The sequence below is a fragment of the Chlamydomonas reinhardtii genome, chromosome 2 (genome assembly GCF_000002595.2).
Source record: "Chlamydomonas reinhardtii strain CC-503 cw92 mt+ chromosome 2, whole genome shotgun sequence".
Classification (NCBI taxonomy): Eukaryota; Viridiplantae; Chlorophyta; class Chlorophyceae; order Chlamydomonadales; family Chlamydomonadaceae; genus Chlamydomonas; species Chlamydomonas reinhardtii.
The window spans coordinates 7,585,648-7,610,665 of record NC_057005.1 but is presented as its reverse complement, the minus strand read 5'-3'; the positions used below and the strand labels follow the sequence as shown (position 1 = coordinate 7,610,665).

At 67.4% G+C, this 25,018-nt stretch overlaps 3 protein-coding genes across 4 annotated transcripts; all 3 read left to right on the top strand.

Annotated features, from left to right (window-relative positions):
- Positions 1-90: 90 nt before the first annotated feature.
- On the top strand, positions 91-12,416 carry CHLRE_02g143600v5 (uncharacterized protein). The gene is made up of 20 exons (XM_043060244.1): positions 91-595; positions 1,206-1,326; positions 1,468-2,661; positions 2,989-3,056; positions 3,376-3,459; positions 3,685-3,876; positions 4,295-4,411; positions 4,651-4,778; positions 5,213-5,318; positions 5,641-5,821; positions 6,020-6,172; positions 6,376-6,431; positions 6,581-7,019; positions 7,313-7,817; positions 7,950-8,076; positions 8,257-8,523; positions 8,785-9,632; positions 9,864-10,443; positions 10,612-11,469; positions 11,617-12,416. The coding sequence occupies exons 1-20, from the start codon at positions 392-394 to the stop codon at positions 11,647-11,649; spliced, it is 6,261 nt and encodes a 2,086-aa protein (XP_042927783.1). The 5' UTR covers positions 91-391; the 3' UTR covers positions 11,650-12,416.
- Positions 12,417-12,570: 154 nt separating this feature from the next.
- Positions 12,571-16,638, top strand: CHLRE_02g143635v5 (uncharacterized protein). The gene is made up of 5 exons (XM_043060247.1): positions 12,571-12,939; positions 13,490-13,648; positions 13,883-14,074; positions 14,411-14,875; positions 15,172-16,638. Exons 1-5 carry the CDS (start codon positions 12,793-12,795, stop codon positions 15,370-15,372), a joined length of 1,164 nt encoding a protein of 387 aa, XP_042927782.1. The 5' UTR covers positions 12,571-12,792; the 3' UTR covers positions 15,373-16,638.
- A 972-nt stretch (positions 16,639-17,610) lies between these two features.
- On the top strand, positions 17,611-23,984 carry CHLRE_02g143650v5 (uncharacterized protein). 2 transcript variants are annotated; one of them, XM_043060249.1, is made up of 9 exons: positions 17,611-18,049; positions 18,277-18,325; positions 18,495-19,252; positions 19,445-19,621; positions 19,839-19,932; positions 20,086-20,130; positions 20,379-20,455; positions 20,766-21,053; positions 22,359-23,984. In XM_043060249.1, exons 1-9 carry the CDS (start codon positions 17,843-17,845, stop codon positions 22,632-22,634), a joined length of 1,971 nt encoding a protein of 656 aa, XP_042927780.1. In that variant the 5' UTR covers positions 17,611-17,842; the 3' UTR covers positions 22,635-23,984. The 2 variants fall into 2 exon arrangements, with proteins under 2 accessions (XP_042927780.1, XP_042927781.1); XM_043060250.1 differs by lacking the exon at positions 22,359-23,984 and having other exon boundaries at positions 20,766-21,936.
- Positions 23,985-25,018: the final 1,034 nt, after the last annotated feature.

Here is a 25,018-nt window from a genome sequence, read left to right as displayed (position 1 = left end):
CGGGTGCAAGAACCGACCAAGTCATCCAACCCATGCACTTGGCACCTTCAACACAAGCATTCGCTGCTTCGGAAATGGCTGATGGTATGTGTCATCGCTATGTATGAAATACATTAATGCGTTAAGCTTACAGGCACCCCAGGCTTGCTCAGCCTCGGTGAGCTTCTTAACAACGAAATTTTGAAAACGTCATGATTGTACTAGGTTGCATAATGTACTAAACACAATACTGTTAGCTATCCTCGCCACTTTCGAATTCAAGGTCACATGAAGCAGCTTTAATGCCCGAGCTGCTGCATGGCTTTGCTTTAGCCTACTAAACATACCCCTGGTCCACGAGCTAGGGGTATAACTCCCGTCCCGCTTTGCGGTCCTTAAAAGGGATCTGGCCATGTTCGGAACGGGCGGGACCGGAGCTGCCGGCGGGTTTGGCGGATTTGGCGGATTTGGCGGAGCAGCGGGAGCAGGTGGAGCTGGAGCAGGCGGCGGAGGCGGCTTCGGGCGTGGAGGCGGGGGTGGCTTCGGCAAGCCCGCGGGGGGTGGCTTCGGCGCGGGGGCGATGCTGTTCGGCGCGGCACTACCCTCCGGCGGGCAGGTGAGGCGGGGTCGCAGACGGGGCCCACAGCCTGGACGGTGGCAGCTGGGCCACGACGCTGGCGGTGGTGGGCGCCAGGCAGCAGTAATGGCAGAAGCAGCACGGCTCACCAAGCAAGGAGGGTTGTGGAGCGAGGGGCCGCAACTGGGGGTCGTCGCATGCGGTTGCGGTCTTGCCGCCTCGCCACGTACCGAGTCAGCGCAGTGGCTGGGAGTGGCAATCGGTCCTCAGCAGCGGCTTACCGAGTCTGCTGCTGGCATGGCGCACCTGTTAGGCAAGGGCTGGAGGAGGGGCGCCGCGGCCGCGCAGCGCGTTGGCAGGCAGTGCGGCCACACAACAAAGCAGCGCAGCACACAAGTGCCCCGTGGCCGACTGGGAGCCACCATAGGGCAGCGCCCAGCCCTAGCAGTGCGCACATGCATGAGGCTGGGGGCCCACAGGCGCGCGGCACGCCTGACCGCATGAGCCGGAAGTGGGCCGGCCCGTTTTCGGCCTCCTTCTCTTCCGCACTGACTCTGCTGACTCTGCTGAATGTAGCGATGAATCTAACAGCTACACTGACTGTACTGACTGCACTGACTGCGCTGATGCACTGACGTACCCCACACAGGCCGCGCCTGGTGGTGGCGGCGGCGGCGGCGGCCTTGGCGGCGGAGGCGGTGGCCCCGGGCGCGGCGGCCGCGGTGCCGGCTTTGGTGCGGGTGCTGGCGCGGGCGAACCCGGCCTTGGCGGTGGGTCGCTGCGGGCCTGAACGGGGTTGCAGCTGCAGCTTCATGGCAGGCGGCCGTGCATGCGCTGACTATGCCCCAAGCCTGCCAGGTATTGCAAGGCTTCCTGTCCAAGTCCCTGCGTGTTGCTTGTGCTGTGCTCAGGTGCCCCGGGCGCCGGCGGTGGCCGCGGCGGCCGTGGTGGCGCCGGTGCCGGTGGTGGCGTCTTCGCACGCGTCCAAGCTGCAGCGTCAGCTGCCGCCGGGGCCGCCGGCGGTGGCGGCGGCGGCGGCGGCGGCCCGGGTGGGCTGGCAGGCCGGGGCGGCGGCCGCGCCGGCGGCCGCATGGCTGCACCCTGGGGCGGCCGGCAGGGCGGCCGCGGCGGCGCCTCTGACGGCACTGCCGGTGGCGGGAGCTTCGGTGGCGGCCGGGGCGGCGGCGCGCAAGGCGGCTTCGGCGGCCCGGGGCGCGGCGGCAGGGGCGGTCGCGGCATGGCACCAGGTGGCGCGGGTGGCGGGGATGCGCTGGGCCGCGGTGGCCGCGGCGGCCGCGGCGGAGGCCGGCTCACCTGGACTCGCGACGGCGGTGACGGCGGCGGCGGCGGCGGCCGCGGCCGCACTGGCGGCATGCAAGGGGGCCGCGGAGGTCGCGGCAACACAGGCGCCGGCTTCGGCGGAGCAGGGGCCTATGCGGGCGGCTTCGGCGGCGGTGCCGCAGACGGCGGCGGGGCTGAGGAGATGGAGGCGGATGCTGACATGGGGGACGCGGAGGGCGGCTACTACGAGGGAGCTGAGGGTGAGGGCGAGGCGGGTGACTACTACGGCGGCGGTGGCGGCGGCGGCGAGGAAGAGGGCGCACAGGACTATGATGCGGACGGCGGCGGCGGCGAGGAGGAGGAGGTGTTTGATGAGGATGCGGCCAGGAGGGCGGCGCTGGCGGCCATGCCGCAGTTCTTGGGGTCTGGTGACGGCGGCGGCGGTGGCGGCGGCGCCGCCACTGCGGCGGCACGCGCGCGTCCGACGGTGGCGACGCCTGGCGGCTTCGGCAAGAGCGGCGGCGGCGGCGGCGGTGGCGGCGGCGGTGGCGGTGGCGAGGAGGAAGACGATGCGGCGCGCAAGGCGAAGCGGGCGCAGCGGTTCGCGAGCCCCGCGGACGTGCCGCCGCCGGTGTCGGCTGGAGGCGGCGGCGGCGGGGGCGGCATGAGCACTCCCGTGCGGCGCAAGGCGCTTGCTTGGGCGCCGGAGGCGGCGGAGGATGTTGGCGGCGGCCTCGGCGGGCGCTCTCCGTCGCCGTCGCCGCCGCCGGCTTGGTCGCCGGCACCAGGGGGCGGCGGCGGTGACGCCATGGACGATGAGGAGGGTGAGCCACTGGGCAGCACGTGTGTGTGTGTGTGTGTGTGTGTGTGTGTGTGTGTGTGTGTGTGTCCCAAGCACACAAAAACACGCAGGACAGTGTGTGCGATGTGGCATGTGTGTAACTGTGTACCGTATGTGTTTGCGGGCGGAAGCCTGGGCGAGCCTGACGGACGGGGAAGCGGAGCCGCCCACAAAGCAGTGGTGGACATGCGTATTGGTGCTGTTTGTTGGCCTACTGACACGTGACGATTACGCATGCACACGCTCGCACACACCTGCACCCTCCATGTGCTTTCCAGCTACACACCTGCACATGAATACCTGCACGCAGGCAGCGGGCCGGCGCTGGTGGGCACGTGTGAGCTCATGTGCCCGGTGGCGGAGCGCAAGCGGCGAGAGGTGAGCCGTGGTGGTGGTGGTGGCAGTTGCCGGCGGGATGGTGTGGGTGGGTTTGGATGGGGGGGTGAGCGCGTGTGCGATGGTGGTGGTGGTGGTGGTGGCCCTTGGCGGTGGGATGGTGCGAAAGGGGGGTTGGATGGGGTGTGTGTACGGGGGCGCACGGTGGATGCGGGGGTGCCGCTGGAACACTAGCTGTGTGGGCACGAGGGCCACGCGCACTGAAGAGTGTGAAGCTTCGCCAAACCTTGTTTCCTGACATTTTACCGTATCTCATGTGCTCACTCGCTCACCCGCACACGCCCTCTCGCTCGCTATCCAGACGTCCGGCGAGCTAAACATCTTTGAGCGCTGCGACCCGCTCAACACCAAACTCACGCACGAGTCGCTCATCATCAAAAAGGCGGTGAGCAGGGGCCGGGCCATGTAAGGGGGGGAGGGCGCGCCGGGCGTGCCGGGGGCGGCAGCGGGGGCGGCGGCTACGGGGATGAGTGGTGGGGACACCAGTGCTTTTGGGCGTGGCTGGGGGTGCAGGTGACGATGCTGGCGTCCCTCGCGCCCTTCAACTCCTCCCCCTCCCCCTCCTCCTCTCCCTCCCACACGCCACCTCCCCCTCTTCCTTCCCCCCCAGCGCAAGAACTACAGCGACGAGGACAAGCAGCCGCACAGCCTGCGCACCTTCCCCGCCCTGCGCGCCACCATGGCCCGACTGCGGCAGCTGCTGGCGGCGCCCGACGAGGCCCAGCTGGCGGCGGCCACACACCAGACCCCCGCGCAGTGCCTGCTGGCGGTGCAGGCGTTCCTGTGGGACCGGTACAGGGAGGTGCGCGGGGGCCCTTGTGTGCGTGGGATGGGTGGGGTGGGTGGGTGAGGGAATGATGGTATGTGTGGGCGGGGTATCTGCCTGAGCCCAACGGAATGGGTCCCACTAGCCAAGGAATCGTGGGGGCAGGGCGCGGGCGTGTGGTGACGGAGTAGGCTCATGGAAAGGGTGCAGCCGGGACCTGCCCACGGCGCCTCAGTCGCAGTCGCTGGCGCAGTGGCTGGCAGGCGTTGCCCTCGCCGCCATCCACCCCGGCACTGTCGCCTTCCCTCGGCCTGCCCTGTCCCCTGCACCCTCCCTCCACCCTTGAACACCGCCTTCTCTTAACCGCTCCGTGCCCACCCACCCCCTGATCCCTCTCTGCCCCTCCCCCCCACTTCCTTAATTAATCATGAATGTACCCCCCCCCCGCCTGCAGGTGCGCAAGGAGATCATCGCGCAGCACTTCCACACGCGGCCCGACCTGCTGCCCGAGGTGCTGGCCTGGAACGAGGAGATCGCGCGCTTCCTCATCATCTCCAGCCACGAGCTGTGGGTGAGTGGGCGGGAGACATAATTATGTGGGGTTGTGTGGGTGTGCGGGGGAGTTTGTGGGGGGTTTGTAGGGGTTGTGTGCGTATGCGTGTGGTGTTTGCAGCGCATACAGCACAGCAGCATACAGGATTATAGGGTATGTATAGTTGACGCTTGTTGGTGGCAAATGGGGTGTCAATGGGGACGCCTGGGGGCTCGGGCACATCACCTCCACCTCCCCTCCACCTCCGCCTGCTGCAGGGCAAGGAGGGCTTCTCCGCGCAGCTGAACCAGGAGCAGCTGAAGAAGGTGCTGACAGACCTGGTGACGCGCTTCTACCCCGCAGCCGCCAAGCACGGCCTGCCCACGCCCTGCTCCGCCGAGATGAAGTGAGTGAGGGATGTGGGAGGGGGCGGGGGGCCCAGGCAAGTGGGGAGGTGGGGCGCGGGGCATTTGGGTGGGGGGTGTATTCCAATCCCAAAGAAGCCAAGAGGGGGTGGCGGCGCGTGTTGGTGGGGGCCCGGTGGAATCCACCACTCCAGTAAGAATATTGTGGACGAGCCCCACGTCGCAGTTGGGTTGGGGCGGGGAGCAAGGGGAGCAGCCAAGGAACAGTCCGGCCCGCCCTTGTCTGCCCCCTGCCCCCTGCCTTACCCCCGACCGACTCACCTCCACCCCTTTCCATGTCCCCCGTGCCTCACTGGCTCCCCCTGCCTCGGCTGGTATCAACAACCTCCTGCCTCGACCCCACTGCCTCAACCCCCCTGCCTCAACCTTTCCCACCCCCACTAATCATGAATGTAACCCCACCTCCCTCCCCCAGGTGCTACCTGCTTGTGCTCATGGTGGGCGGCACCATTGAGAAGAACGGCCGCCGCTTCCGGCAGCGGCAGGAGGCCATGCAGTACGTGCGGCAGTACACACAGGAGGTACGGGCGTGCTTCGGGGGTTGGGGAGCGGAGGAGAGGGAGGGGGGACGGGGGGAAGCATGTGTGTGAGGGGGGGCGGGCGAGGCGGGGCCACGCAGGTGTGTTGAGCGCAGCGGCGCGTACGGCCCGGCCTCTGCCCCCCGTCTCCACTGCCTCTGCCCGCTGGCCTTCCTCCGACTCCCCTCCTTGCCCTGACTCCGCACCTCTCCCCACACCTCTCCCCACGCCTCTCCTCCCACACCTCTCCCCACGCCTCTCCTCCCACGCCTCTCCACCCACACCTCTCCCCACACCCACCCGCACCTCTCCACACGCCCCACAGGAGCAGGCCTCCGACTGGACGCGCGCCCTGTACGCGCTGCTGCCGCTGCTGGAGCGCGGCGACGCCCTGGGCGTGTTCGGCTTCCTGGCGCGCGCGCCCTACACGCTGGCGGCGGTGTGCGCCAGCCACGTCATGCCGCTGAGGGCGGGCGCACTGGCGGCGCTCAGCCTGGCGCTGGGGGGTGAGGAGGACCGGGAGCGAGGGGTGGGAGGGGGGGGGCGGGGAAGGTGGGAAAGACGGTGCGGGGGTGGGGGCAGACGGTGCCCGACGATGCCCGGATGACGGTGTGACATGCTGCACGCCTGCCTTCGAACTGTACCCCCCCGCCCCCGGGCTTGGATCTGACCCCCTCTCCCGCATGCACCGCCCTCCCCAACAGGCGTGCCCGCCTCCGACCCCCGCGCCCGCCCGCCCACGCCGCTGCCCGCCATGCCGCTGGGCGACCTGGCCCGCGTGCTGCACACCAGCGAGGGAGTGGCGGCGGACTTTGCGGAGAAGAAGGGCGCGCTGGTGCAGCCGGGGGCGGCGCCGGGTGAGGGTTGGGGGGGGGGGAGCTGGTATAGCAGCCGTCCGGCGGGGGCGGGGGCGGGGGCGGGGGCTCGCGTCCATGTCGCTTTGGAATGGAGTCCCCGCGGGCGGTGGCTGTCGTGACAGGGCTTGGCACGCATGGCTTGTTCCTGTTCCCCACGCCCTGCCCCTCCTCACCCTCAACCCCCCGTCACCCTCACCCTGCAGGCCAGCGCGACGTGTCCTTCCCGCACCTCATGAGCTCCAAGGCGCCCAAGCAGACGGTGGGGAGGAGGCGGCGGCAGAGGAGGAGTAATTTTGGTGGTACCCCATTTGCTTGATTCGGGCTTGCAAGTGGCTATCCCACCACCACCTCCCTGCGCCGCGTGCTTCCCCCACCCCACTTATCCCCGCCCTGCCCCTTCCTGCGCAGTCCCAAGCCTGGATCACCGCCAAGCGCTCCCCCCTGGCCCGCAACGCCGACTGCGTGCGGCCGCCCGCCCTCACGCCCGACTTCCTCGAGTTCCTGGACCGGCTGAGGAGCGGCAGGACCGCGGGGGCGCCGCCGCCGCCGCGGGCCGCCACGCCGCCGCGCTCGCCGGCCCTGCAGCCGGCGGCGGCATCCAGGGGCGATGCGGCGCGTGGCGTGGGCCGGGCCCAGCAGCAGCAGCAGCCTGTGGCGCAGGGGCTGCAGGCGGGGGGCTGGGGGCAGCCGGGAGCAGCGATGGGAGCGGCTGGGGCGGGCAGCAAGGGGTTTGGAGTGCAGGGCGGCGGCGGCGGTGGAGGTGTGGGCGGCGGCGGCGGCGGCATGATGGGGTCTCCAGGCCGGCCGATGGCGGCGCGGCTCGGCGCGGCGCAAGAGCAGCCCTTGGGTGAGCACGTGCGTGTGTCTGTGTCAGGGTGTACTCATGTGTATGTGTGTTGTGAGGGCAGGAGAGGACAGGGAGGGGTCGGAGGCAGGTGCACGGGTGTCACGTGTGTGGGTCGGGGGCTGCGTGGCACAGCCGCTGCTGGGGGACTGGGGGCGCTGCCCTGTGGCGGTGCCCTGCAGCGGCCCGGCCCCGTCGCCGTCCCTGCAGCCGTCCGCTACGGCCCTTCACAGTAGTCCTTCTTGACACGCCAAATTCGCTCCACACCCTTGCCATCCCCATCCGCACCCCCACAGCCTTCGGCTCGCCCACAAACGGTGGCAGCAGCCGCAACCGAGTGCCCATCCCCGGGCCGGAGGGCCCAGCCGCCGCCGCAGCCGGCCTGCCGGCCTCGGGCGGCGCCGCACCTGCAGCCGCGCCGCCAAACGCCATCACGGCATCCTCCGTGTTCGGGCCCGCGGCTGGGTTGGCGGCGCAAGGGCAGTTGTCGTTTGCCGGCGGGCAGGCGCCGGCGGCCTTCGGCGGCAGCGGCACGGCCGGCGGCGGCGGCGCGCCCGGCGGCGGCGGCGGCGGCGGCGGCTTTGCCCAGCAGCAGCAGCAGCAACAGCAGATGCTGCAGCCGCCGTCGTCGTACCAAGCTCTGCCGCCGCCGCAGCCGGCGCTGCCGCCGCCGCACATGGTGGACAGCATGGCCGCGATGCTGGCGGCGGCGAATGAGACGGCGGCGGCGGAGCGGGCGGCGGCGGCGAGCGCGCGACACGCGGCGGAGGCTGAGCGGCGGCACGGGCAGGAGCAGCAGAGGTGCGTGCGTGTAGTGCATGCGTGCGTGCGTGCGTGTATGTAGGCTGGCAGCAATCCTGCTGTGAGCTACGCGTCGCGCTATTCCACGATATGGTACATCCATCACCTTATTCGCCACAACCCGCCGCACAGGTTTTACGCCGCGCAGTTGGAGGCGGCGGTGGCGGCGGCGAGGCAGGCGCAGCAGGCGGTGGCGGACGCGCGGCGGCGGGAGGAGGCGCGGCAGCGGGAGGTGGAAGCGCTGAGGCTGGGGCAGCAGGTGCGTGTGTGAATTTGTGCGTGTGTGATGCAATTGGAAAGGTATGTGTGTGTATATGTGTGTTCCGCCAGTCGTGCAAGCAGCTGCGTGCACCGCCCCACCGCACCTCACTTCTCACACCACCTTACCAGTGCTCACGTCCTCACGCTCCTCACGCTCTTCCCACCCCCCTCCCCTCAGGCCAAGGCCATCGAGGAGGCCGTGACCTCGGCCTGCCTGCGGTCCGGCCTGGAGGCGCTGCGCCGCCGCCTGGCCGCCCGCCGCGCCGCCAACGACCGGCTGCGGCGCCAGATGGCGGGCGTGTCGGTCACCTACGTGCGCGGTGGCAGGCCGCTGGACCTGCTGGGACTGGGACTGGGCATGGGCCGCGCGGCGGCGGCGGGCGTGGGCGGCGGCGCAATGGCGGGAGGCGGCGGCGGAGGTGGCGGGCAGCGCGGCAGCCAGGCGGTGAGTCGGGGCGCCCGTGTTGTTGTGGGAGGGCACAGGGGGTAGGGGCTATTGGGGTGAGCATGACCGGGCGGTAGTAGGGCCATGCACACGGGTGGCAACTGCGCCGCGCGCGGCTAATGCACGTCAATCTCTCCCCCTACCTGCCGGTGTTTAGACTGCTCACACCGGCTCTGGTGCTCCCCTAGGCACGCAACGCACGCCATGCTAACGCAACCCGATGCGCGCTTGTGCCCTCTTAATTCCAAACACACACGCCAGGCTGGCCGCAAGCGGCCCTACGAGCACGAGTACGCACACGCCCCGCCTGCGCACCTGACTGGTGCCGCGTCCGCCGCGTCCGCCGCCGCGGCCGCGGCTGCTGCGGGCGCGGTCGTGCCCCACATTGATCTGGCGGCGGCGGTGATGCCGGGCCTCTGCCGGGCGCTGGCTGCGGCGCCGCTGGCGGCACGCGTCAGCCGCGGCGGAAACGGCGGCGGCGGTACTGCGGCGGCGGACGACGGCGACGGCGCGTCCTGGACCTGGGGACCGTCGGTGGCGGCGGTTGGGTCGGCGGCGGCGCCGCCGGGCCGGCGGCTGGTGTGGAAGCTGTTGCTGCTAAGCGGTGCGTTGGAGCCGGCGGCGCGCTGCATCAGCTCCCTGCAGCTGGAGGCGGCGGCGTGGCTGCGCGCGCGGCTGTCGTGCGGGCGCAGTGCGGGCCCGAGGCCGCAGCGGCGGCAGCTGCCGGGCGGATTGGGGGAGGTGCTGACGCTGGCGCCGGTCGCCGCCGCCCTGGCGCCCGCTGACAACGGCCGCGGCGGGCGGGCTGAGGCATGGGACTTCACGCTTTGTGTGGAGGACGTCAGCGCGCTTGGCCTCGGGGCAGCGGCCGCCGCCGCCACTGCCGGGCCGTCGACACCAGGCAGTGGCCGGCGGGGCGGCGCGGGCGCAGCCGCCGCCAGTGCCAATACCAATGCTGCGGCCGCCGCTGCAGCGGCGGCGGCGTCTGTGGCGGCGGCGGTGGGCGGTGTGTTGATGCTGGTGGACGGGCGGCCGTTTGAGGAGGCGCTGGCGGCGGGCGCGTCGCACGAGGAGGCGGCAGCGGAGGCGGCGCAGGACCTGGCGGAGAGGTCCGTGCGTGCGTGCGTGTGCCGTGGGCGGCTGGTGGTGAGGGGCCTTTGTGCTGTGTTGTGGGCAGGGCAGGGCAGGGCTGGCTATAGATGGTGCTTGTGTGGTTGGGGAGCAGCCGGCGGCGGCTGTGTACCGTCCTTCCGTCTACGCAAACCTCACGTTGCTGATTGCTCTCTCTCACCTTCCTCCCTCCCCTTGCCTTGCCATGCCGTGTCGTGCCAACGATGCAGCTGGCAGCGGCTGCGCGCAGTGCTCGCCTGCCTCCCGCCCGCCACCGCCGCTCACCAAGCCGACCCGGCCCAGCAGCCGCCGCAGGTGCCCGTCATCGTCCTCACACTCGCCTCCTCCGACGCCGCTGACGCCATCGGCGCCCACCTCGCCGCCACCGCCGCCGCCGCCTGGCCGCCGCCACTGGCGGCGCGCGTGCTCAGCGTCGCCGACGGCGGCGGCGCTACTGGCGGCGGCGGCGTGCGCGTGGCGTCGCTGGCGGAGGCGCCGGATGAGGTGTTGCGGCGGGCGCTGGCGGCGCTGGCGGAGGCGGCGCCGGTGCTTGAGCCGGTGGTGCCGGTGGACCTAGAGGGACTGGCTCGCGGCGCGGTGGCGGAGGTGGTGGCGGAGATGGATGCCCGCGCCGCCGAGCAGCGGGCGCTCCGGCTGAACGGCGGCGGTGGCAGTAGCAGTGGTGCCGGTGGCAGCTGTAGCGCGGCAGACACGGTGGCGGCGTTCAATGAGCTGCTGTCGGCGTATGAGGCGGCGGCGGCGGCCACGGCCGCGTCGCCGTCGGCTCGCTGGGGCCTGCCGACGCCCGAGGTAAGCGGCTACGGACATGGGTTTGAGTTGGGCTGAGTGCAATATACAGCTCTGCGAGCTCAGCAACCTTGGGCTTGGTTGCTGCCACATCGCCCACCTCTTTTCACCACAAATCCGTCAACAAAATGATTGCCCACGTGTTTGTTTCCGTGCCCGTTGTCGTTGCAGCTGGCCGCCTCCGAGTCGGACGCCGCGCCCGCCTGCTGGTCGCCCGACCGTCAGGCCGCCGCGCTGGCCGCACTGCGCGCGCTGCGGCTGCCGCCGCCGCCGCCGCCTCAGGCCCAGCTGCCCGGCGGCTCGGCGCTCCTGCCGCAGCTGCTGGGCCATGTGGCCACCTGGGCAGCGGCGTCGGCGGCGGCGCCGAGGCAGCTGCTGCTGCTGGCGCCGCTGGCGCCCTCGCCGGCGCCGCCGGGCGGCGCTGCGGGCTTCGGCTCCTCGCTGGCCACTCGCCGCCTCGCACTGCCCGCGCCGGTGGCGGCGCCTCCGGCGGCGGCCGCCGCTGTAGCGGCCGCCGCAGCGACGCCGTCAACGGCTGGCGGCTTCGGCGGCTGGAGTACTTCGCCGATGGCGGGGTACCCAGCAGCGCCGTCACTGATCCATACGCCGGCTTCGGTGGCTACAGCCGCTGGCGGCGCCGCTCCCAGCGGCGGCGGCGGGGCTGTTGCTACAGCCACCGCCCCAGGCAGCGCGCCCGCCACGTCACTGACGCACAGCCGCTACGCGGCGCTCATGCACGACGCCATGAACACGCCGCCGCCAGGCGTAGCGGTTGTAGCAGCGGCGGTAGCTGCTACAGCCGGCGGTGCTACAGCCGGCGGCGCCGGCGGCGCGTGGGATGTTTCGCCGGCGGCGGCTTCGATGGCGTCGATGGGTGCTCGGTCGCCTGTAGACGGTCTGTTTGGGGATTACAGTGGCGCCGGCGGCGTGGGCAGGCCTGCTACTGCTGGCGCCAGTGCTGGTGCTACTGCCGGCGCGGCGGCAGGGCAGGAGGGCGATGTCAAGCGACAGGGCTGGGAGGTGCTGCAGGTGAGGGCGTGGGTGTGGGCGCCGTGCTGAGGTGGGCCTGGAATCCAGGCGCCAGCACGTTGCAGCACGTTGCAGCACGTTGGCCTCTCTGCCACCCGCCACTCACCCTTTCCCCCCCCCCCCCACCCCGCTGCCGTCTGTTTGCAGCGCCTGAACGCCGTCCTCAAACGCCAGGCGTGAGGAAGCACGTGGGCGCCATGGCGGGGCGGTTGTGATGTGGTGGTGTGGGGTGGCGGGTGTGCCGGCGAGCGGGCCGACACCTGCCTGGTGGCGGGAAGGCGGCGGCGGCGACGGCCGTGCGGGGGCGACTTGCTCACGTGCCCCTACTGCCGCTGGTGGGCATGGCCGCCACAAGGGAATACTGCGTGCGAGCAATTGTGGTTTACGTCGACAACAGCTTTAGGCACAAGAAGGCAGGTCAGGCGCAGTCGCAGACAGATAGAATCAGGTTTGTGTATGGTGGTGGTGGTCAGGCGCGCCCAATACTTGCAGATGCCAGGACTTCGCATTGGTGACCTTTTAGAAGAGTGCGATGCCCTGGACCATTCATTCGCGCGTGTTGCCAGAAGTCCAACTGACGGAAGACGGCAACAATGCGAGCCAGGGTGCCGCATGGGCGCATAACAGATGTAACCCTGCCAGGTGTCAACGGACACCGCTGGCCACTGGTGGGAGTGTTTGATTCAGCGGCCGCAGTACCGGAGTGTGCGTTCCGCCGGCACGGGAAAGGGCAAAGGGGGCGCCCGTGAGGCCACGGCGACACGGCCTCAGTTCAGGCGGTAAAGGACGGCGGGCAGGCTTGTCCATGTCAGCGCCTTGAGGCGCCAAGGGATGTCAGTCATGCCACTCAGTCACTGTGGCACGGGCGCCTAGCTGAGCCGGTCGATGACTGCTGTGTGTTGAAACAGGGCGCGCAACCGGTGAAGACTGCGCGAGTGAATATTAAACCCACCCCCTTGTTCGTTGGGCTCGGGCATGTCAACCCCTCTGCACCTCACCGTGGCTGTTGACACCTGCAAATACCTGGGGGCTGCTGCATGGGGCCCGGCTGTGCTGGCGCCTAAGTGTAGATCTTTACACGGCAGCCGCTCAAGGCATAGTCAAGACAGCACGTTAGTTGCAGCATCATATATAGCTAGGCATCGGTGAAGGTATCACAGCTGCAAGGCCAACAACGGTCCCGGCATCGCTACCAGGGCTTGTAGACCCGACTTGGTGGCCTTGAACTAACCTCAGACTACAAGTAGCGTATAATTGTATCGATTTAAGCTCACTGGGCACCTGCAACCAAGTCAAACGAAGTAGCCCTCGGAGCGCTTGCAAATGGCCAGCTTGCGACTGAGCGCGCCTTGCCCCGGAACTCGTTGCAAGAGTTTTGTGGGTGGTCGCTCGCTAGGATATGTTGCTACCGGCCATCGGCCGCGGACTAGTGTGCAAACTACCGCCCTAACAGCGCCCGGCAAGGACGTGGTGAGTGCCATAGAAATCGACTCGTGCCGATAGTTGTGGACTGCCCCGCAACCGTGCGGACGACGGCTTTCGTTCGACTTGGGGAGGGGGGTTGCGGCAGCATGTCGGTGGCCCATCAAGTTCCTCCGCCTGGACTGCGCAACTTCGCCGAGCACAAGACATCACCTCATGCCTCTGTGATGCAACGTAGACACTTGCTCTGCAAACTCGGGTTGCTAGCAGCTGAAGTAACGCCTCGTCGACGTGGGCGAAAAGGGTTCCGGCGGCCCCTCGAAGCCACACAATCGATTCCCCCTTTGCAATGCGCGGGACACCACACCCTCGCACCAGTAACCGACAGCCATATGCATCACCTATCGCAGCGCGGCATCTGCGTGCTGCACCAGCATCCTTGCAAACCCCATGGCCGCGTCGGCGCCCTGACCGGCTTTTCATCTCCCGGGCCCCCGGCCTCCTGCCTCTCTGCCCCTTGCCCTACCCAACTAAAACCCCTTCGCCTCCCGTCTCCCTCTTCCCACCTCCCTCTTTCCCCCTCTCTCCCCACCCTCAGACCAGCGAGGTCATCCAGCGCGCCTTCACGCTGGCGCTCACCACCCGCCTGAAGCAGTGGGGCGGCATCAAGGTGGACGTGCGCTCCACGGCCTGGGGGCTGCTGGAGGGCAAGTTCGGCGGCATGACGGTCATGGGAGACAGGTGGCGCACGCCGCTGGTGAGGACCGGAGGGAAGAGAGCCGGAGGGAAGACGTGAGGACCACACCGCCAGCTTGGGGGAATTGGTGGTTGCGGGGTGTGATACTGACGAGGCGGGGGCTGGGGCCATGGGCTGGGGCCGGGAGGCGGAGAGGCGGCCCTCGATGAGCTTGCAGGCCGCGGAGCTTGCGCTAGCACCACAACACACACACGCTCACACGCTCACACACGGCGCCTGTGTAACACGGGACAGGAGCTGACTGCTGAGGCCCTGACGGTGGACATTGGCGAGATGCTGCTGGACACCAACAAGCTGGTGTGGCAGCAGACGGTGGCGCTGAAGAACGTGCCTCAGGGCAGCGTCAGCTTCACGCTGTCCAGCCAGGACCTGGCCAACTTCATGGTGCACCCCATCATGGCGCTGGCGGCGGCCAGGGCGGTGCAGGTGAGGGCCGGGCGGGGAGGGGGTGCATGATGGGGTAGGGCGAATGGGTGGGTGGGTGGTCGGGAGGGGCGGGGTTAGTTCATTCAACATCCAACCAAGCCAGCCCGCAGAGTGCGGGGGGTGCGGGGGTGGTGGTTTTTTCCAATCCCAGCCAGGGGGAGGTGGAGGGGCGGGTTGGTGTGAGGAGTGGGGGGCCGGGCGCTAAGAGTACAGGAGAGTGTGCAGCACCGAGACGGCTGGCCCACAGAGTAGGCCGCGGGGCCCTTTCCCTGGATGGCTCTTCGCTCCACTCCCTCCCCCCCCCTCCTCCCCTCGCCGTGCTCCTCCCCGTCCCAGGGCAAGGCCTTTGTGTTTGACCGCGACAGCGCCGCCGTGCGCGTGGACCCAGCCACCGGCCGCGGCGTCATCACCTACACGGGCGTGTGGGCGGGAGACGGGCAGCGCTACGCAGTCACCATGTGCACGCCCCCGCCCGCGGCCGCCAGGCCTGCGGCCGCGCCCGCGGCGGCGGCCCGGGCTCCGGGCCAGGTGCCTGCGGCCGACAACTCGGTGATGGCGCTGACGGTGGCGGCGGTGCGGCTGCGGCCGGGGGCGCAGCGCAGCGGCACTGGCTCCTTCGCCTCTCTGGCGTCAGGCGACGACATCCTGGGCGGGCCCGAGGCGGCGCTGCCGCTGCCGGGGGGCCTGGTCGGGGCGGCGGGCAGCGCGGCCAGCGTGGACGGCGACGACGGCGACGCGGGCGCGGCGGTGGTGGGCGAGGGGCTGCGGCGCTTCTTCAGCAGCCTCATGCTCAACCTGCAGGTGAGCACGGGGTGGGCAGGGGTGGTGGAGGGGGGTTGCAAGGATTGGTACAGGGGGGGGGGGAAGAGGAAGAGAGGGTGCGTAGGGCTGATGTGTCAGGTGAGGTCAGGAGGCCTCAGGAGGAGCAGGAGGTAGGTGCTGACCGCACTAGCATGTTGGCGTTGGGCAGGCACATCACATGGTGCCCTGCATTGCCGCTTGGCTGTCACCGCGCGCGCCTTGCTGCATACTTCCCATCCCTCGCATCCACACCTCTCATTTGCACCTCGCATCCGCCCCCCTCGCTGTCTCTGCAGGGCATCGAGCTCCGGCTGCCCGCGCTCACGGTGCAGCTGCCGCCGCCCGGCTCGGGCGCGGCTGCCGCCGCCGCGCGCGTGCCGCCCAGCGGCGCGGCGGTGGCGGCGGCCAGCCCGCTGCCGGTGGGTACTCCGGCGCTGCTGACCATCACCATGCGGGTGGCCATTGTGCAGCTGCCGCCGCTGGACATGAAGTTCTAGGGCGGGCGCGAGGGGCCGCCAGGGGGGTAGTCAATGGTGGTGTGTTAGGGCTGGGCGCGAGCGTCTGTGTGTGTGTGTGTGCTTGAGTGGGACCGTGAGGCAGGCGCCCGTACCAGGCAGGTAGGCAGGGACGGCTTGAGCAGACCGCAGGCAGGCTGAGGAACTGGATGTCATGGTAGGAGGGTTCTTGGCTGCTGGGGCCGCCTGGTGTGATGTACCAAATTATGAACCCATGAGTGTGTGTGAGAGCGCGCTGGCAATGCGTTGTGGTGCGCTGTACCATGTGCAAGTACCGTATTTCATGTTGTTTCCTTTGGTTGACGGCTTGCGACTGGCGGTCAAGTCGAGTCGGCGAAGAGCCGAAGCGTAGCGTGCCCTCAGCGTGCGCAGGGGCGATACGGGTTGCGGCTAGAAGCACCGGGAGCATTGGTTATGTGTACCGTACCGCATGTGTGTTTGAGGTGTGGAAGCGCGATGTGCTGTGATGTAGTGGGCGCGATAAGGCTAGGTCCTGTGGGAGACCGTGCGACGTCTTCAGTTGACTTAAGGAGGGAACAAGAGGTGGCGGCAAGGCCCCAGAAGCACGGCGGTGGGCCTGGTTGCCGGTGACTGTTCTGAGCATTACCAGTGAGGTGCAGAATAGCATTGTATATGAGCGCTGCAGCTATAAGCCGGACAGTTTACTGGTGTGTCTGGAGCGCGGGAGTGCTGATGTCACGGCAGGAGGAGGGTGGGAATTTTGGGGATTGGCTGTTTTAGCGTGGTTGGGACTACCCGTTTCCAAGCACTGTTGCAGTTCCCTAGCGGGCCGGCCCAGCACTGCTGGATGCCTGGGCGGGACAACCGGATGGCTCGGCGGGGACTGTTGGATGGCCCGGTCGGGCCGACCCGGGAATGCTGGATGGCCCGGCGGGGACTGCTGGATGGCTGGGTCGGGGTCACCCCAGCACTGTTGAATGGATCTGCACGTAACACGCGGCGTGCTGTTATGACTGCGCCGCGGACCAGGGAGGAGCGTGGGGGTATGCCATGGGTATTGCAGGGGTAGGCCGCTTTGAACTGCGTGTTTTTGTGCTTCCCATGTCATGTCCTCAGAATTGAACACCTTCGCTACGCCTTAGTATCAATACTATAATGAGCTATGTTCACGCTATAGCGGCCGTTTATAGCTAAACGCTTAACCCCGAAACGATGTCTCTGCGGAAGACGTCCAGCGTTCGCTTTAGTTTACCCCGATGAATTGTGCACATGTAATAGGTTGTGTTCATTGGTGTGGGCATAGACTGTGACGAGAAGGGGCCGGGGCGCCCGAGATGGCCGAAGCGAACCAGTGGTTCGTCCGGCTCGCTGGCCGCTTCTGGGCGCCTCAAAGGACGGGCTTGACTACTCCTGCTGTTGTTTATATCCCATGCCCGTGGAACCAGGAATTGGTGCTAGAAAGACGACAGTTACTTGTTGATTTGCTGTGTGGCTGCAGCTTTCAGCGGACAAACAGCAGCTTAAGAAAGAACAACCTACACGCTTATATGATTATGAGACAATTTAAGACGAAAAGAGGTTCGGTGGGTTCGCCATGTCAGGCCGTGTCGACCGGCACGCCCACAGCATGTTCCCCGCCCAGAGGGAGGAGCTTTTCTTCCTATGGGTTTGGCTTTTCTCCAAACAGCTCTCCAAGTCAGGAAACGTGATGTGTGCATGGGTTGGCTCGCGTCTGCTGGATGTCTGTGCTGGGGTTGGCCCAGGGATGCGGGATGAGCCGGCGACCAATGCGTGGATGGCTGGGTCGGGTCGGCCCGGAACTGTTGGATGGCCGGGCGGGCACTGTCGCACACCCCGGTCGGGTCGCCCCCAGGTAGGCAGGTTATGTGGCCGGGCTATGCTGGATGCCCGCGCCGGCTGGATGCGTCTCCGACCCCGATGCCCTGGATGGCTCGCCCAGACATCCCTCCCACCCTCCTCGGCAGGCTGCCCGGTGCACGGTGGACTGATGCATGGGTGACTGGGTGCCAGGGCCAGGGGTGTGGCAGGTGTCTACCACGTGGTTCATACGCAGTCACGTGAGTATTTACATGTCGTGGAACCAAATTTAAAAAGTCTACCGTCAGGGTGCTTGGCCTGCCTACGGAGAAAGAGGGCGGAGGACCTGAGGAGGGTGCAGGAGGCTGACTTGGGAGACTCGGGCATCCCAAGGGCCCAGTGCGCAGAGTAAGCTAACATGTGTGGTAGCCAAATCCCGTTTTATTTAGCGTGCCCGATATTAGGTTTGTTCTCACCTGCAAGGGTTGGCGTTGACCCAGTGCCAATCGCGTGGGAGGTTCCTGAATCGACGTTTTGACGCTTCGGTCGCGCGTCACGCATTTGCGGGCCACACATAAACCTAGAGCTTGACGTCGCACACAGACAGAGGCGCGTAGCAAGGGTCGCGCGTGCGTGCAATAGACCTGAACTAGGGTGGTAGAACACTACTAGGATGCTCGCCAAGTCGCTGCGCGCCTCACACGCGGGCGCTGCTGCTCGCGGCACCACTCGAGGGCGCGCCGTGGTTGTTGCAAATGCCAGCGCAGAGCGGAGCGCACGGGGAGGGCTGTGGGCAAGCAGCATCGGCGCGGCACATCTGCTTGCCGCTGGTCTAGCCTTCGCGGATGATGCGAGCCCTGCCGCTATTGCAGAGCTGAAGGTGAGAGTTATTATGGCGGGAAGCGGGTGTTGCGGTGACGTGTCAGAAGGCAGAATTTCGAACTACGCCAGGCCGACCGCCAGGCCAACGTCAATAGCAACCAGGCTGCTAATAAAAGGATTCTTCAGTATACTTAAATGCCCAGCGCAGCCAGCCGTTCGGCTTCCGAAGCAGCCGTCCTCCTCACTCTCGCACCCCCCTCCCCCTCCCCCGCATACGGCGTGCAGACGGCTGAGCCTGCCGTATCCGAGCTGGTAGTCCAGGAGGTGGCCACAGGTGGGTGCACGGCACTATATTCGCACATGGTAGCTACGGCGCTGCATTGCGCTTTTGATAGGGGCGTCGTGTGTTTCAGGTTGTACTCAAGTTGTCTCAGAACCAGCGCACATGGCACAGCCCGGCTCACCGCAGCCCTGTTTCCCGCGGGCTCCCTCCCAACTTGCAGTCGCTGCTGCCGCCGAGTCCATCTCAGCGCCGGAGCTCGCCACGCCCGCAGTCGGCGCCGAGTCCGCGGCGCCCTCCGCCGCGGCCGCTGTGTCGGAGCTGCCTGTACCCGAGCTCACTGACGCCGCACCCAGCTTCACAGTCGCCGTCTCCGCCCCTGCTCCCTCGGAGGAGGTGGAGTCGGCCGCTACCGAGGTCGCCGTTCTGGCGGCGGTAGGCTCCCCTTCGGAGGGCGAGGAGCAGCAGCAGCAGCAGCTGGAGGAGGCTGCCGCCCCCGCGGTTGCCGCCATCGTTGCGGAGGTCCCGGAGGCCGCCGCCGCTGACGAGGCAGCCGCTGAGCCGGTGGCGGTGGTGGCGGCGGCCGTCGCCGAGGAGGCCGACGCGCCCGCAACCGCAGTGGCCTTCACCGCCGCGCCGACGGCGGAGCTGGCCTCGGCGCCGGCCCTCTATGAGACCGCCGACTCCTCTTCTGCGGAAGCGCAGCTGGAGGCGGCGGTGGCCGAGGCGGAGGCGGTGGAGGCGGCGGTGGAGGAGGTGGCGGCCGCCGCGGCGGAGCCCAGTGACGCGCTGCCGGGTCTGGAGATCCCGGCCATGCCGGCCCTGACGCCGGCCACGGACATCCGCACGCTTGTGTCGGCGCTCATCCGCAACGAGCAGTTCATTGCGGCGCTGGTGAACAACGAGGCGTTCCTGGACCGGCTGGCGGGGGAGGACAGGGTGGTGGAGGAGCTGACGCGGCGCAAGGGGCTGGCGGTGGAGGTGAGGGGGAGCGGGAGGGGGAGGGGGAGGGGTGGAGAACGGTGAGGAGAGAGTGAGTGTGAGAAGATGGAGGTGTAGTTGGAAAAGTTTTGGATCGGGTTGGTAGGTACCGTATTGGGCGTCGAGAAGCCGAGGTAGGGCGTTGCATCGACCGACCCACATCGCTCTCATGCCTTGTATCCCCCGCCCCAGATCGATACGCGTGACGAGCTGGCCACGGAGCTGCGGCGGCGCCAGGCCATGATGGACGCGCTGGCGGCCCGCGGGCCCGAGGCGGTGGCGGCGGTGGCGGACGCGGCCAAGGCGGCGGCGGAGGCGGCGTCCAGGCAGGCGGCCAGCGAGGCGCGGGCGGCGGACGCTAGCGGCGAGGTGAGAGGTGGTGGCGGTGGTGTGTGTGGAGATGTGGCGTTACAGTGTGGAGCCCGGACCGGGGCTCATGGGGCAGGTGCGCTGACGGCTGTTTCAACTCTTAAGCCCATCCCACTCAACTGCGTCCCTCCTGCCCTTACGACGAGTCCGTCTCCGATTCTGCGTCTGCCTGCTGCTGCTTCTGCCTGCTGCTGCCCCTGCTACTGCTGCTGCGCAGGTGGGTGTGCTGAGCGGCGGGCGCAGTGCGCTGGTGGCCATGGAGACGGCGGTGGAGCTGCTGGAGGACAGCCAGGAGCTGCTGGCGGCAGTGGGTGGGTGGAGAGGGGAGGGCTGAGGGGAGGGCTGAGGGGAGGGCTGAGAGGAGGGGAGGGGAGACCCCTGACCTCTCGTGGTAAACACCAGAGCGCTTACCCACGGCTGCTGCCGCCTCCTGGTGCCTCCTGCCGTCCTTTCTCCCCTTTCAGAGTCGGACTCCGACACAACTGCCCGCGAGGTTAAGAAGATGGAGGGTGAGGCGCATGGGGCCGGGGATGGGAGGAGCAGGCCGGCAGGCCAAAGGCGTGCTATGGGTGGCATCAGGCGGCAGCTGGTGTGTGCTTGCTGCTGCTCCTGGCCGCCCCAGTGCCGTCTCGTGCTGGTGCCGTCAATGACACGGCTACTGGTACTGGCGTGTCACTGGGTGGCAGGAAGCTGCAGCATTGACAGCAAGCGTGCGTCGCACCCCCGCCGTGCCCTCTGTTCTCGTTGCCCCCCACAGCCGCGGTCGCACGCGCCGAGGCCAGCGTGAGCACCACCCTGGAGGAGAACGCGGCGGAGAGCCTGAAGGACATCCAGGTGAGTGGGCGCGTGGGGGGTGTGCGAGGAGGCGTGCATCTGCACGCTTCAAGCGGGTCGGGTGCGGCGCGGTGTGCGAGGCCGGGCGCTTGCGGCCCCCGTGCACGCTTCACGCGAGGGTGCGAGTTCAGGGTAAAAGGCTGTGTTAAATGTGATATCGATGCTGTCTGTGCCGGATGCTGGCTCCTCTAAAATCCCTGCCTAGACAGCCCTAGCTCCTGTGGGTGTTATCCTGGCTCCTGTTTCCGCCCGGTCCCCTGACTCTTCCGCTCCTGCCCCACCCACCCTCCTGCCCCACCCACCCGCCCAGGGCGCGGTGCGTGAGCTGTTTGCGGAGGAGGACATCACCGTGGCCGTCGGCTCCACCTCGGAGCCCTCCGCCGCCGCCGCCCCGGCCTCCAAGAGCGGCGGCGCCGCCGCGGAGCGGCCCGCCATCGGCCGCGCCTACGGTCACCTGGTGTCTGCGGTGGCGGAGCTGCAGCGGGCGTACGGCGAGGCGGTTGCCAAGGCGGTTGGGCACGCGGTGACGGAGGTGGTGGAGGTGGAGCAGGCGGCGGAGAAGGGCGTGGAGAAGACCAAGGTGCTGCTGGGGCAGAAGGTGCGCCTGTTTGGGTGGTGAGGAGGCGGAGGAGGGAGGAGGAGGAGGGGAGCTGGAGGCTGGAGGAGGGTGGAATGGATTCCGGTAGAAAGGAGGCTGGGTGCGCACTTGGCGGTGAGGGTGCGCGTGTCGCCTCTTGTGTATAGGTTTGGTACGTATCACTTCGCGCGCGCCAATGCAGCGCCATTTAATCTGTTTATGTTCCATACCTGTGGTGTGGTGTGTTGTTTGACCTTCACGTGGACTCGCGCTCTCTAAAAGCGGGTTGTTGTGGCGAGGTGTCTGGGTGTTCTACCTGCTCTACCATAAGAAACTACGGACCCCGGTTCTCACTGGGACTGGATGTGCATTACGGACGATGAAATCTTTCGGAGAAGGGTCCGGGGCCGCCTGCCAGAGTAGTGGTTGTCGTGGCCAGTGCGATGTGACGATTGTTTGGTGCATACATTGGAGAATCCTCGCAACGGGGCCTCGCAATTATCTGCGGCACGCGCGGGCTCGTCGTGCGGCCCACGGCTGCGGCCGCTGTGCCCGGTAGTCCCCTGTATGGGCGGCCAGGCGTGGACAGGTGTATTTGGGCCCGCGACATCAACGTGTGTGAGGCGTTGTGTTTTAGGAAGTTGTGATATGGTAACGGTGAACGAGGCAGCAGCTCCCAGGATTTGGAGGAGCGCGTGGTCGTTGGCGGGACACGGCGAGCCCAGGCTTAGTACTGGAGCCTGGTGGATGATGAAAGCAGTGGAAGGCAACGTACATACGTATGAGCGTGTGGTGATTACTGCGTGGGAGACAGGCGGGTGTGGGCGTGCGAGCGTTGTGAGAGACTGCGGGTGTGGGCGGCAGGTCGTGGCGGTGGTGGGCCTCATGACTAGTCGCTCGCTCCAGCCCTCCCGCACGCCCGCCGCACACCCGCCCGCCACCACCTGTAAGGCCAGACGCACCCGCAAACGAGGGCCCACCCCCGGACCGGTGTCGCTGCTGTTGCGTATGGGGGTGGGCACATATGGAGCGGCTCGCTTGCAGAGCGTTGGAAGATCTGCGTTTTCTTCTGGGGTCTGTGGATGGGGTGTGCGGCCCAACCCATGGTGCTGGCGGCTATTGCAGTATGGGAAGGGTGTTCACGGGGGCGGGCAGGTGTTATAGGTGTGACGATAGGCGTGAGGGGCGTGTACGGTATGCAGCTCGTTCACACGCGTTCTGAGCACGGGGCAATGCTGCGGGACTGCTGCCGATGCTTATGCTGACTGCCACGTGTGGTGATTGACCTGCCCTTGTCGCTGTTGTCATGCGCTTCCGCGCACACAGGTCATCGAGGTGGAGAAGGCGGTTGGACTTGATCCCGACGCGCCCAAGCCCGCGGCGGCGCCCCGGCCCAAGCCCGTGGCGGCGGCCGCTGCTACCGCCACTCCTGCTACTGCCGCCTCCACCATGACGGCTGCTGCTACTGCCGCCGCCGGCGAGGCGGAGGCCGCAGCAGACGGCGGCGCCAGCCTGGACGCGCTCAAGCTGCCTATCATCGGCGCCTTCCTGTTCTGGATGTACGGCACCTTCATCTCGCCGCGCACCCGCTACAGCCGCTGAGCCGCCGCACAGCTGCTACAGCCGATGAGGTGCAGAGCTGCCACAGCTGGTACGGCGCTAAGCCACGGAGCTGCTACAATGCGTGGGCTGCTGCGTTGGTTGCTGGCCGCTGGGCTGACACAGCTGCTGGGGCACTGGGCTTGCCGCCCGGCAGCAGGTGCGTGTGGTGGTTGTGTGCGTAGGTTGTGGTGGGTGAGGGCGCTGGCGGCAGGTGCATGTGGTCATCCGCTGCCGGGCGGTGTGGGACTGATGGTGCGGGTTGGGAACCGCCCGCTGCACCGGAGTCATGGGTGCTCTGCGGTGCGAGCAGTGGGGGCGGCACGGCCAGCGCCGGCACGGGCGCGCGGGGATGGTGCGGGAGCGGCGCAACGAGATGAGGCTTGTTCTGCCGCGCGATGCATGCAGCTAGAATGTGCAATATAGAGCATTGAGGTGAGCGGGGGAAGTTGCGAGAGGCAAGGTGTTTGCGTGTGCATGTGTGAAAAGTGGATGTGTGGATGGTGTGGGAGTGTGCGCTGTGACGGCATGTGCGTGTGATCCAGAACCGAGTGCGGCCCGTAAGCATGTCTTGAACTCTTTTAAGCAGCATATGAGTGACATACGAAAAATGGTGACGTGCATAGACGTGCCGTATACACGTATGGATGGAGCCGGTCCGCGTAGCGTGAGCGGGCGGCGAGAGCGCAGGTACGGTGCGACGCATATCGTAAGAGGTGGATGCTTGAGAGGCGCGGGAGCGCATATAGATACATCAAACATCGATGTGTTTGATGGAGCGAGCAGCCGCATCCATTTTGTTGTCTAGCATTACGTATATTGGATACGCAGGATTCGGCGAATTCTGTGGGAGCTTGTTGCAGGTTGTGCCCTTTGACCACAAGGTTGAGTTTGACCAGGGCACTGCCTTTGGGACGGAGTGTTGACTGGAGCTCGAGCAATGCTGGAATGTCACACGACCCCGTTTGATTGAGGGATGCATTGTCTCGAGAGAGAGGGTCATGGAGAGGAGGGTGAGGCGCCGGCAGGCACTGGGTAGGGTGAGGGCGCAGAACGTTGGAGAGGACGACAGTGACTGGGACAGACGCCACTCATAACGTAACAACACATGGGTCTTTGCAGGACTGTTGTATCGTGTTCAGCTTCCCCATGCACGGCGCGTCGTCGGCGCCCCTACGGAGCCGTGAGCCGTTCTGGGCCCCGTAAGGTCCATGGCCGCTAGTGGGACCATGTAGAAGACGCGAGGTTAGCAATGAGCCGCAATCGTGCACGAGGTGCCAACGCGCAAAGGGCTACAGTCGACACAGACCTACCGCCTAGTGCGACACAACCGGATTGTAAAGCGATTGAGCTCCTCCGTCTTCCTTCGCCATGAGTCATGCAGTACTCCCAGTAGCGGGTGTACCCCACCAACCACTCCTACCTGCGCAGTGAGCACGCCCGGCTGCCTGTGCCGCTGGAGGACCGCACCTGTGCGGCTGTGTGCCTGGGTGCCTGCTTCAGTGCTTCCATGCGGTGCTGCCTGTCTGCGCCCCCAACCCTGATTGTAGTGGTGAAGTGGTCATGACCCAGGTACTAGAGCCACGGGCGGACGGGCCACGGGGTCAAGGCTGCAGCGCGCATTACGGTAGTGCATTACCCTCACCACTCCGATGTGCCGCCCGCCGCATTCTCAACCTTGGGGCTTGGGCTTGGGCACCTACCAGCCCCGGTGTCCCGCGAACCCGACCATCCTCAGCATGCACGATTAGAAGCCGTGCAACGAACGCCTGCTGCGCAAACCGCGAATGACGCTCACACTCTGCCACCATGGCGCGCGGCTCGTACACGTGGCGTGCACGGTTCGTACCCGTACCCGTTCCTTTGTGCGGCGCCTCGACGCGGGTTACACTCCTGCAGTTACACGGCGTTCCCCGCTGCCCTGTGGGCGCCTGGATGCCCTTTTGCATAGCCCTGCCAATGCGCCATATGGCAAATAGTTGCGGTGCTGCGCCCTGGCAGCTGCACTGTTCCGAGTTCGTGACGAGCTTGACCGGAGTGACGCAGTACAAATGCATTCAACCGAGACCCCGGGCGCAGGATTTCGCGCGAGGAGATCGCGCTGATGTCCGCGCGTATGGGATATGCGGCGGGCACCGCGCCACCGAGGGATTTGGCTCGGGCAGGTGGGGGGGATTCGGGCCCGGCAAGTAGCGGGGCTGGCAGCCTGGCACGGGATTCGACAGGGCCGGGATGGGCAATGCAGCCAGGCCGGAGCGGCAGAACGGGCATTCCGTAGCAACAGGTAGAGATGTCTCGCGGCGTAGGTTTTGTGCCTTGGGGCACCCCCGGGATATGGTTGCGAGAGCCGATCTGCATTCCTCCTTGCCTGCGTCACGCTTTGCCTC

Coding starts and splice junctions, on each gene's coding strand:
- CHLRE_02g143600v5 (XM_043060244.1), top strand. CDS start 392: ATGTTCGGAACGGGCGGGACCGGAGCTGCCGGCGGGTTTGGCGGATTT. Junction 2,662..2,988: donor CGCCATGGACGATGAGGAGG/GTGAGCCACTGG, acceptor ACCTGCACGCAG/GCAGCGGGCCGGCGCTGGTG. Junction 10,444..10,611: donor GGGGCCTGCCGACGCCCGAG/GTAAGCGGCTAC, acceptor TTGTCGTTGCAG/CTGGCCGCCTCCGAGTCGGA.
- CHLRE_02g143635v5 (XM_043060247.1), top strand. CDS start 12,793: ATGGCCAGCTTGCGACTGAGCGCGCCTTGCCCCGGAACTCGTTGCAAG. Junction 13,649..13,882: donor ACAGGTGGCGCACGCCGCTG/GTGAGGACCGGA, acceptor AACACGGGACAG/GAGCTGACTGCTGAGGCCCT. Junction 14,876..15,171: donor GCCTCATGCTCAACCTGCAG/GTGAGCACGGGG, acceptor CTGTCTCTGCAG/GGCATCGAGCTCCGGCTGCC.
- CHLRE_02g143650v5 (XM_043060249.1), top strand. CDS start 17,843: ATGCTCGCCAAGTCGCTGCGCGCCTCACACGCGGGCGCTGCTGCTCGC. Junction 19,933..20,085: donor GGAGCTGCTGGCGGCAGTGG/GTGGGTGGAGAG, acceptor CTCCCCTTTCAG/AGTCGGACTCCGACACAACT. Junction 20,131..20,378: donor CGAGGTTAAGAAGATGGAGG/GTGAGGCGCATG, acceptor TGCCCCCCACAG/CCGCGGTCGCACGCGCCGAG.